An 11,713-nucleotide genomic window follows, 5' to 3' on the forward strand; every position below is an offset into this window, starting at 1 on the left:
AACAATGATATAATGATGATAATAATCCTTGCATTTGATATCGCGCCTTATCGTGCCTTCGCAACGTCTCAAGGCGCTTCATAGGATACGCTGTAAGGTGAATTGACTGTGTGTTTTTGTGGGCGAGACGCGGCAGCCGATTACGCGCAGCAGCGTCCCGCAAATAGTCGGGCATTGAGTGAACAATTTTTTTTTTTGGAAGGGATTATTACCCCCAGAAAAGCGATCCACCAATCGACTAACAACCAGGTTCTTACTTACTGCTGGGTAAACAGAGGTGTGTGGAGTAAGGAAACTCGATCAATGTTTCGCACTGCCCGGGTCTTTTCGCTTGCAAGGCGAGCGCTCTAACCACTGAGCTACAGCCATCGAAACTGAGCCCGGCTTACGATAGAAATTGTATCTAGTAAAGTGCTAGACTGACCACAGCCCCTCAATTACTCACTCACTTACTCACTCTGGATTCAACCCAAACAGGGTAGAAAAAGCAATTTTTATAATTTGCTACGGCCACTTTTATCATTTGTACACAGTCGATCCACTTTACAATACTGTGTATTCTCTGTGAAGCACTTTGAGATGTCTCCACGACGTGATAAGGCACCATAGGAAATGTAAGGATTATTAATTAGTATCTTCAAACACCCAGGGAAATGTCCCCATCAACCTTCAGAGAAATAAATGATGAATGACCTTGCATTAAAGCAAATTTTAATTGACTAAATAAAATTTTGGACAAATTGTTTGCTGTTTCAATGATGATAATTTACCGTATTTTTGAAAAGCTTTTTAACCTTCCAAAGATCTCTGGGTGTGCTGCAGCCCCCCATCCCCCCCCAGCGCAAAGTGTGAACCTACTTTGGGGGGGGTCACTGGACTTGAACCAAAGTAATGATAATAATAATAATCGTTGCATTACACTTCAGACTGAAGCTTGAAGCAGCAAATTTATTAACCACAAGTCAAGAGAGTTCTGATGAGAGGAGTGGAAATAGAATACACTCTCAAATGTTACGAGTGTGCTCTAGTGCTGGGGGGAGTGTTTCATTTTTTTGCTCTCTCTAGTTATTACCCTTTAGTTATTAAGTGACTAATGCTGGTTAATGGTGAGTTGAACCCCTATAGCGACCTCTCACTTCAGCAACTGATCGCAATCCGAGGCTCTATTTTGTATGCAGTTAGTTCAGAGTGAATCGCGCAGCAGGAATTCTGTTATTAATAGGCAGAGTTGTGGCCCTAGCAAACCAGAGTCTTTAAATAGCCTATTACTACTTCGCTCCTGGGTGCCCAGAAAATGTTCTCTGTGCTGCAAAGAGTCTGACCTTCAGCCTCAGAACCAGAGCCAAAGACAAGACCAAAAAAGTAGAGTGACTTATTATTACACCGAGAGACACAAAAGGAATGGACACCAGAGAGAGAGAGCGACCCTACTAGCATGGAGCAGAAATAGACCAAACATTTAAGGAAGGAAAGAAATGGGGCAGAGCGGGGAAGAAACTTTTGTCCACGCAAACACAGTCACTCCACTTGACTACAATTTTCTCAAGCGCCTTGAGAGTCTGAGGTTATAATGATTGTTAGGTGCTGTAACAAATGCCAAGCAAAGTGGAAATGATTGATGAGTTATTGATCCAATGCTGTGATTTGATATGAAAGATATCGAACCCGAGCCTGGCTTATAAGAGAAATCGTATTGATTGATATGGTGCTTTAATTTGATCTAAATTACATATCTATCCCCCCCTAGTGCTTGGATATGGACAATGAGTAACTGTACTGACATACAGTAAAACTCGCACAAGTCTGATCTGTATAAATCATATAATCGTCTGAATCGTACATCTGCCCAATTCTCGTTCAAGAGTTTTATATTCTATGTATGCTTGACATAACACGTACTTTTCACATGAAATCACATTAAATGTATGGTCCCAACTGATACACACACACACACATGCATCAGTAAAAGCAGTTTAAAGTAATTATTTTTAATTTGTCGCTTGCAGTTCAGTTTCATTGCCAAAATATATTGTGTTTGTGTGGAAAGGAAAGCGTTAAATGAATGACTGCTCTGGCCCTTGTGTTGTAGCCGTTAAACCATCGAATTCTTTGACATTGGGAAACATTCCAACATGAACAAACATCTGATAAATCTGTGGCGAACTTTGTCAAACCCAGCTAAATCTGCACATTCCGGGTGACTGAATGTACACGATCTAATGAGCCAAACGGTTTGAGATTGTTTTGTACCTGACCGATGCTGGTATTTGGTGTGTGTGGGTGGGTGCTTTTACCTGCTGGAGTTTAAATTGAGGTTTTTGGTATGGAATGAATGGAATGAGAGCTTGAAGTGAATCCAGCTGTCAATCTGACTCCTGCAGATGGGGCTTCGGATGAATGAATCTGGTGAATGCTTCACTTTATCTACGAATGCCGAGCCATTATATTAGGACAAACTCATTATGCACCATCCAAGGAGCAGTGGGGCAGAACCTCGGTACAGTAACTAGGAAAATTTTGTTGTTGAACTGGGAACACCAGCGATGAGATTAACCAGTATTGATCTCACCAAGTATTGATCATTGCTTGTGATTCAGATATGGATTCTGGCTGGCACTGGGTATGGATTATTTTATCTGCGTAATGTAGCTCTGCAATGATTAGATATCAAATTGATTCTACACTCGATCAGATCTGCCACCTGTAAACTATCTATTAAGCTGTGATTAAATATCAGAGCTTGTTCTTCTTAGATATTGATAACTACACTCATCGCATATTGATCAGATGTCCTATAGCATGGAGTTCCCCTAGCGTTGTGGTGATCGAGAGCATCTGGGTTCAATTCCCAGGCGGGACAAAACCTTAGGCAAGTTTCCTTGCTCCACATACCTGTTTACCTAACAGTAAGTAAGAACACGTTTTTTTAGTTGATTGGCAGATCGATTTCTGGGGCAAATAATCCCTAAGAAAAAATTAATCATTCAATCCATGTCTGTTTGCGAGTCACTGCTGTGTGCAACTGGCTGCCACAATTCACCCACAAAATACACAGCCAATCCACTTTATAATATATTCTGTGAATTGCTTTGAGATGTCTCAATGACTGGATAAGGTACTGTATCAAATGCCAGGATTATTATTATTATATCAATCGCTGCTCTGATCAGATATTCCTTGGTGCTGAACCTCTGCTGTGGCCCAGCCTCTATATTTAGGGTGGGGGTGGGGGCTGGGGGCTGGGGGCAGAGTCTGGGCCTGGGGCTGTACTGACGTGCATGGCTGACTAAGCTGGCTATTTCCAGAAAAACGCTTAACGCCAAATGTCAGGCACAGGGAGCAGTGCCAAGCTGCCATCTGATCCACAGTCCAGAACATTCTACGATTTATAAAAAGGACAGCTCAGTGCGAGCCCTGCTATCAGGCACTGAGTGTCCGGATCAGCAACAATGAGCAGCAAAGGCCCAGCTGTGGGCATCGACCTGGGGACCACCTACTCCTGCGTGGGCGTCTTCCAGCATGGTAAAGTCGAGATCATTGCCAACGACCAAGGCAACAGGACCACCCCAAGCTACGTGGCCTTTACCGACACCGAGAGACTCATCGGGGATGCAGCCAAGAACCAAGTGGCCATGAATCCCCAGAACACCATCTTCGATGCCAAGAGGCTGATCGGCAGGAAGTACAATGATGCCACCGTCCAATCTGATATGAAATATTGGCCTTTCCAAGTGGTCAATGAGGGCACCAAGCCCAAAGTCCAGGTGCTGTACAAAGGGGAGAGCAAGACCTTCTACGCTGAGGAGATCTCCTCCATGGTCCTGATCAAAATGAAGGAGATCGCCGAGGCTTATCTGGGCAAATCCATTAACAACGCAGTCATCACAGTCCCAGCTTACTTCAACGATTCCCAACGTCAGGCCACCAAGGATGCTGGAGCCATCGCTGGGCTCAATGTGTTGAGGATCATCAACGAGCCAACAGCAGCCGCCATCGCTTACGGTCTGGATAAGAAGGTGGGTTTCCATTTGGTTAGAGCTTCTCTCTAGGGCTGGGGGCAAGATACAGTTTCCAATGCTCTCCTAACCTTCTAGTTAATCCAATTAATTATATTAATTTATAATGAGATTTATTAGAACAGTAAGTTATAGCTCTGAGAATAAGTTATGTGCCTGGTCATGTACAGGGTGTCCCTACTTATAGGTTTATATGAGATGTTCACACGACATGCCACGTAGACATTTCCACACATCAACTTAGTGGCATAACCTTTCACGAACGCAATGAAATGACAGACATCTCCTGTATTAGCTGCACGCTGTTTACTAATGTTGAAATAAAAGAAAAGAACATAATTAATAATAAAAATCTCTGTGAGTAAGGACTTCTGATTCAATACAATACAATGTAAAAATTTCCGTTGTATCGCACCTTTCACGTCCGGAGGGAGCACGTCCCAAGGTGCTGGACAGTCAGGGATTTGGAGCGGGTGGGGAGACGGGGTGGGGAGAAGGTGGAAGGTAGGAGGGTGGCCGAAGGCACAGTTGAAGGGGAGGCGAGCCTTTAGGGAGGCAAGGGAGGGTGCGAGGCGAAAGGAATGTGGGATCGAGTTCCAAAGGGTGGGGTCGGAGAGGTTGCAGGCCTGACCGCCGATGGTGGGGTGGCCCAGGAATCCCCCTGTATATTGCTCTTGAGCCACTGCTCCGACCTGACCATTCTTTGCTTCGCTGCTCGTTTGTTTAGGTGGGGGCTGAACGCAATGTCCTGATATTTGACCTGGGCGGTGGCACCTTTGACGTGTCCATCCTGACCATCGAGGACGGCATCTTTGAGGTCAAGGCCACAGCCGGCGACACACATCTGGGCGGGGAAGACTTCGATAACCGCATGGTGAACCACTTCATCGACGAGTTCAAGCGCAAGAACAAGAAGGACATCGCCAGCAATAAGCGGGCCGTGCGTCGTCTCCGCACGGCCTGTGAGCGGGCAAAGCGCACCCTGTCTTCCAGCTCCCAGGCCAGCCTTGAGATCGACTCCCTCTTCGAGGGCATCGACTTCTACACGTCAATCACTCGGGCACGATTTGAGGAGCTCAACTCTGATCTCTTCCGAGGGACCCTGGAGCCGGTGGAGAAGGCGCTGAGAGATGCCAAGATGGACAAGGCCCAGATCCATGAAATCGTCCTGGTGGGAGGATCGACTCGAATTCCCAAGATCCAGAGGTTGCTGCAGGACCTCTTCAATGGCAAGGAGCTGAACAAGAGTATCAATCCCGATGAGGCTGTGGCTTATGGAGCAGCTGTGCAGGCAGCCATTCTGACTGGGGACACCTCAAGCAATGTACAGGACCTGCTGCTTCTGGACGTGACGCCCTTGTCTTTGGGCATCGAGACCGCAGGAGGCGTCATGACCACCCTCATCAAGAGGAACACCACCATCCCCACCAAACAGACCCAGATCTTCACCACCTACTCGGACAACCAGCCCGGAGTCCTGATCCAGGTGTTTGAGGGTGAGCGAGCCATGACCAAGGACAACAACCTGCTGGGCAAGTTTGAGCTGTCGGGGATCCCTCCGGCGCCCCGAGGCGTCCCTCAGATAGAGGTGACCTTCGACATCGATGCCAACGGGATCCTCAATGTCTCGGCCGTGGACAAGAGCACTGGGAAGGAGAATAAGATCACCATCACCAACGACAAGGGCCGTCTGAGCAAGGAGGAGATTGAACGCATGGTGAATGAGGCCGACGAGTACAAAGCCGAGGATGAGATTCAGCGGAACCGGGTCGCTGCCAAGAACGCACTTGAGTCGTATGCTTACAGCATGAAATCCACCATGGAAGATGATAACATGAAGGTAAGAGAGAGAGGATCGGACTAGACTAGACGAGGAGTCCGGTAGCTCACTGGTTAGAGCACTTGCCTCACAAGCGAGAGACCTGAGTTCAAAACCCGACAGGGCGAAACGTGGGGCAACTTTCCTCATTCCACATGCCTCTGTTTACCTAGCAGTAAGTAGGAACCTGGTTGTTAGTTCCTTCCCAAAAAAATTGTTCACTCAATTCACAACTGTTTGTGGGACGTTGCTGTGCACAATTGTTTCGCCCATAAAATATACTGTCAGCTCACTTTACAGTATATTCTGTGAAGCGCTTTGGGACGTCTCAATGAAGCAATAAGGCGTTAAATCGAATGCAAGGTTTAGTATTGTTAACGGTACCATGGTGATTTATAACAAGCATTTTCATTGTTCAAGCTCCACCTAGCGACAAAAACTGGAAATAGCACAAGACTCGGGAATCAGCCCTGATAAGGCTCTCAGTGTGAGTGAGGGCCAAGCTGAGGCGTGGTCAATCACACACCCTCCCTCACCTGCCTTAGCATCCCAGAGACACCTTCCATCATGGCCAGACCGAAAACGTATTCTAGAATAAGCGGCGTGAACAAGAGGCGGGGAAGGTTAACTGCCTTTGGCCCACAAAATATACAGGATTATTATATTGTTATAGACTGCACTGGACTGGACTACAACAGCAACTTGGTTTATATAGTGCTCTTCACGCGGTGTAGTGCCCAAGAGCGCTTTAATAGACTATACTAGACTATAATGGACTGGATTGGACTTTACTGAACTAGACTGGAGGCAGGCAACAAGTGTCTCCACATAGAGTTGCTGTGGTTATTGTTGACATCCTGCCTAAAGGGAATACACAGATCGGGATACAACAATAATAGTCCTTCCATTTGATATAGCACCTTATCACATCTTCGAGACGTCTCAAAGAGCTTCACAGAATATACTGTAAAGTGTAGTGACTGTGTAGTTTGTGGACGAAATGTAGGTAAAGTCAATCCCATATCTAATATTTTATGGAAGCAGATGTTTCAAACATCAATAATTTGTTTTAGGGCTTGCAAGTGTATCACCACGAGGAGACTGTAATTTAGCACAGCTGTCATTTACACACCGTTTGAGGGGAACAAAAGGATTACATAACACATTAGGATCAATGTAATATGTAGAACAAGTTAATTAAGAATTAATGTGCTGCAGCGATGTGTAGTAATCTGTTCCAGTATGGATGACAGGGTTTATTTCACTAAAGGAATCCACTGAAGATTAATCTGGGTATTGCGTTCTCCATGATTATCTGCGATGCTGTATGCTTTCTTCCCAATCTTGTTCATTTATGCCTTTGTGTAACTCAAGTATCTAGTAAAATAATAATGTGTTCAGTAATGTTTCAAGCAGAGGTGTGAGGGTAGTTTTATTAATAATAATAGTAATAATTCGGTCACTCAATCCACGACAGTTTGTGAGACACTGCTGTGCACAACTGGCTGCTGCGTTTCATAGTAAAATACAGTCAATTTACTTTGCAATATATTCTTTGAAGTGCGTTGACACATCTCAACAACGTGATAAGTCACTGTATCAAATGCAAGGATTACTCTTATTATTATTATGAAGTCCGTTGAGACACCAGGAGATGCTGCATTAAGTTGTTCCGCTTCTATCTTTTAAAGGGAAAAATCAGTGAGGACGACAAACAGAAGGTGCTGAGTAAAGTGAAGGAAGTGCTGGACTGGCTGGACAAGAACCAAATGGCTGAGAAGGAGGAGTACGAGTTTCAGCAGAAGGAGCTGGAGAAGCTGTGCAATCCCATCGTCGCCAGTCTGTACCAGAGCGGGGGAGCCCCTGGCCCAGGGGGGGTCCCTCCGGGGGCAGGGAACCCCACAGGAGCTGCTGGACCAACTATAGAGGAGGTGGACTAAGGAGCGAAGAACAGCAGAAATAAGCAAGTTTAGTAAAAAGAGCTTAATTCGCTTTATAGAGCTACGCAGAGTCTTCCTGTCGGCCAATTCATTTTAAGGTGCTTCAAAGTGTCGCGGGAGATAGTTATTCCTAAAACAAAGTAGTCGAAAGCAGGTAAGTGTAGCGCTTAGTATAGTAATGTCCAGTAATAGTAAACCTGGAGCAGGCTCCCTAGGGAGACGGTTGAAGCAGGAAATGTTGATTCCTTCAAACACAGACTAGATAGTTTTCTTTTAGGAAATAACATTATGGGATATAGGACATAGATAGTTCAGGACATATGTGCATGTGACTGCCGGGAAGATGGAAGAAAAGAGACCTGTTTTTTGCCCAGCATTTCTTATGTTCTTATGCTTAGTTTCTTGTCCCTTTCACAGCAAGTGGCGGGCATCATGTAGACTCTCTCGAAAGATGTATTTTTCTAAGTGTTTCAAACAACCCAAAGAACACAAATCATTTGTTTTTTTTGTTGTTTGTGCATTGCGAGTAAGTGCGACGTCTGTCAGCGAGATTGAGAGTAGGAAACACCCAATCACCCACAACAACAACTTGCCTTTGTATAGCGCAGTCGATTCGGGGTCAGTAACTGCGGGCACAAATTGAAGATAATTACACAGGAAATAAAGGGTGTGGGGTGGGGGGGGTATAGAAGAGCTGCCTTCACCCAGCGGGCGACGAGAATGTGAACTGTCTACCACATAGCAAAGGTGTGTGAGGGTCAGTGGGCAGGGAATTGGGAGTAGGTGTGCTCAGGTGGAGAAAACCACCAGCGCAGACCTGACGGGCCGAACAGCCTGTTTCTGTGCTGTAAAGCTCCTGTCATTCTGAAAGCTTGCTGGTAATGAGTTTTTTAGTGAAGGGAAGCCCTTTTTCTTCACATGTATTGGTGCGTTGATGTTCACTGAAGCCGTGAGTCAGTTTACACCGCGCTCTGCTGTGATGGCGAATTTAAAGACGTTTGGACATTTCTGAGGCCAGAAAATTCCACAATGTCTTAACCATCTGACGATTTGGGCTCTGAAATTTAAGGTGGAGCAGAGTTGTGCAAAATATAACGATCTACAATTTTTTTATCACATTAAATATTAAGACATGAAGACGCACAGGATAAGATTGGGTAGCTTTCAGGTCTCTGTAATGTTACCTGCGACAGTGTTGAAGATGCTCAGCGTATTTTATACCAGATTACACGTAATTTGCATATTGCTTAATTGAAGAAAAATGGGATTCACAGGATCAATCTTTAATTCCTTCGTACTGGCGAATGCACTGATGTATTTAACCATGCTTGTTGTGTGAAGACAAAATAAAGCATCTCAACACAAAACAAATCCTGCTCGACAATTGTTAACATTAAACTGTGTTCAGTCTGTCTCTTCCTGTCACACTGCATGCAGTTTCAGAGTCACCCACTGCTGAATGCCCCAGGGACCTGTGATTTCTTAATTACACCAACAACTTGTATTCATCTAGCGCAACTCACACAAGGTAGCAACCCAGAGCGACGGACAATTGTGGAGCCCGATGCCAAGCGAACTGGGACTGAAAGGATTGCTCTTAAAAGACCTGGTGAAAACACGATGGGCTGAATCGCCTTGTGTGCTATAAACCTTTGTGTTCTACAACAGACACCATTGATGCCACACTGAAGGTATAGTCAGGCAAGAAAGACCCTCCCCAAGATGCCTGCACCCCCGCCCACTGCCCCCTCGCCTTGCCATCCAGGGTGAGACCTGAATGAGACTTGGTGAGATTAACAGAGTTCACAGGTCAGTCGAGATTGAAGCTAAGGGGAACGGAGTGTTTCTGTACGACAATCTGCGACTCTCTAAGGATTATACCCCTCGTCTTACACACCTCATCACACCTAAACCCTTCATTTCCTGACACTGATCAAGTAAGTCGTTGCTGAACTCTGCCCTAGGCTGGGATATCCTTCCCCAGGTGTCAGACTAATTCAGCTGCACTTACTCTCGCCTCTGAGTCAGAACATTATTTGTTCCGTTGCCATGTTAGGACTTTAAGCTCACATTGCAGACCAGCAGGTGGGGATCTCTGTTCCACTTGTAAGTGCTGCCACTTTGTGGTGTCACTGGCTCACCTCACTGCCAGGTTGTCATCTCACTCTCCAAACATTGCCAGTTGCCAATTAATAATAATTATAATAATCCGTGCATTTCTTACTGAAATTAACACAAGACTTGGGCAAGGACTGTATTTCACCTGAGCTGTTCGTGATGAGAAAGGCCATTTGATCTCTCCATTATTCCAGGACCCTCCCCATCATCTCGAGAGGAAAACACACAGCTAAGTAACGCACAGCAAGATAACGAGAATAGCGATCTACCTGGAGGACTGTTGGCCAGGATTGATGCCCTGGTCTAGCCTGTGCATTCCAACGTTTTGCTTGGTAAACCTAGTAATCATTTCTGATTTCCAAATTGTTTTTCCTCCAGTAAAACAGCTTCTGTTCATAAAAATATTATTATTTGGTCACCCACCCCACCCTCCCTGCCCACCACCTTTCCTGATCCCAACCTCCAGCTCAGGTCCAAATCCCTGTGCATCGCCTTGGGACATCCTCCCAACGTAAAAGGCGCTGTATAAATATAATGTACTGCAATTGTTGCTCCTCCACAAATAGCAAAGTGTCCAGGTTTGGTGATGGGGGTGGGTGGGGGGTGGGGGAACGGTGAGGAGAGGGCGATAGCTGTACGGAGGAGCTGAGCGTGGAATGAAGTGGCTCTTTCAGTCATCTCTTTCAGTTCCAATCACAATAAATTGCTTGGGTAATGATGCTTTGTGGCATTGCCATGGTAACGTGAAGGCCAAGCTGCTACCTACCTTCAGAAGAAAAGTGTATTGATGTATTTCACAGTCGATTGTGGAGCATTCCTCTGCTCGCACCTTAGCGTTCCAAAATCTGCCTCAAGTTGTGTACATTACAGCTGAACCGAAGTCTTGCCTGCCTGTACCCGTTCAGGTGGATATTAAAGATCTTGTGATACTATTAGAAATAGAGAAGGGAGGTTCTCTCTCCTGGTGTCCTGGCCGACAATCCTCCAGAATTAAACTCACTCACTTTGTGGCTGTTTGTGGGTGGGACGTGGTTGGCGTGTTTTCTTACAAATATACAGTCACTAAAAAAATTAGCAGGACGCTTTTGAGGTGTGATAATTCGTTTATATCAAATCCAAGGATTATGAAAATATTCTAGGAACCTTTCATGGCTGATCCCAAGTCTTGTGCTAATTCTAGCTTTTGTCGATAGGTGGAGCTTGAACAGTGAAAATGCTTTTCATAAATCACTATGGTACCGTTAATAATAATAATACTTGCATTTGACACAGCGCCTTATCACATAGTAAAGACGTCTCAAAAACCTTACGGGACTTTCTGTGGAGTCGAGTGACTGTTTGCTTGTAGGAGTATATACTTAACTGCCCGAGAAGTTTTTACAGTATATGAAAACATCACAGATTTAAACATTTAGTTAATAAAATATCATTGTGGATGCCCCACTGTTAGCAGGATGTAGCCAGTCTCTAGTCACCGTTGATTGACTTGAGTTAGTAACAACAATAATAATTCTTGCTTTTGACAAAAACACCTGTAATATCTTGAAGCATTTCACAGGTAACGTGTAGTGACTGCGTATTTGTAGGCAGATCGCACTGATCCAAATTGCCTTCTTTGTCTTGAACCTGGAAACATGACCAGCTTGGAACAGTGACCAGCTGAATCGCCTAAGGAGAGGGTAAGGCTGTCGCTTAATCCGTCAGATTTAAATCTATTTCTGTCTCATATTTAAATGCTGTGTTTCCCTCTCCCCCAGCCCCCCACCCCCCCGCCCACCCCACATGAGATTCACCCAGGTCAAGACAAAAATAATCACAAA

General features: G+C 45.2%; 1 protein-coding gene across 1 annotated transcript; it reads left to right on the plus strand.

Moving 5' to 3' along the window:
• Positions 1–3,397: 3,397 nt before the first annotated feature.
• LOC103179539 (heat shock cognate 71 kDa protein-like) lies at positions 3,398–8,029 on the plus strand. The gene is made up of 3 exons (XM_007894888.2): positions 3,398–4,016; positions 4,744–5,856; positions 7,527–8,029. The coding sequence occupies exons 1-3, from the start codon at positions 3,450–3,452 to the stop codon at positions 7,773–7,775; spliced, it is 1,929 nt and encodes a 642-aa protein (XP_007893079.1). The 5' UTR covers positions 3,398–3,449; the 3' UTR covers positions 7,776–8,029.
• Positions 8,030–11,713: the final 3,684 nt, after the last annotated feature.

Source organism: Callorhinchus milii, unplaced genomic scaffold, assembly GCF_018977255.1.
Source record: "Callorhinchus milii isolate IMCB2004 unplaced genomic scaffold, IMCB_Cmil_1.0 Scaffold10, whole genome shotgun sequence".
Classification (NCBI taxonomy): Eukaryota; Metazoa; Chordata; class Chondrichthyes; order Chimaeriformes; family Callorhinchidae; genus Callorhinchus; species Callorhinchus milii.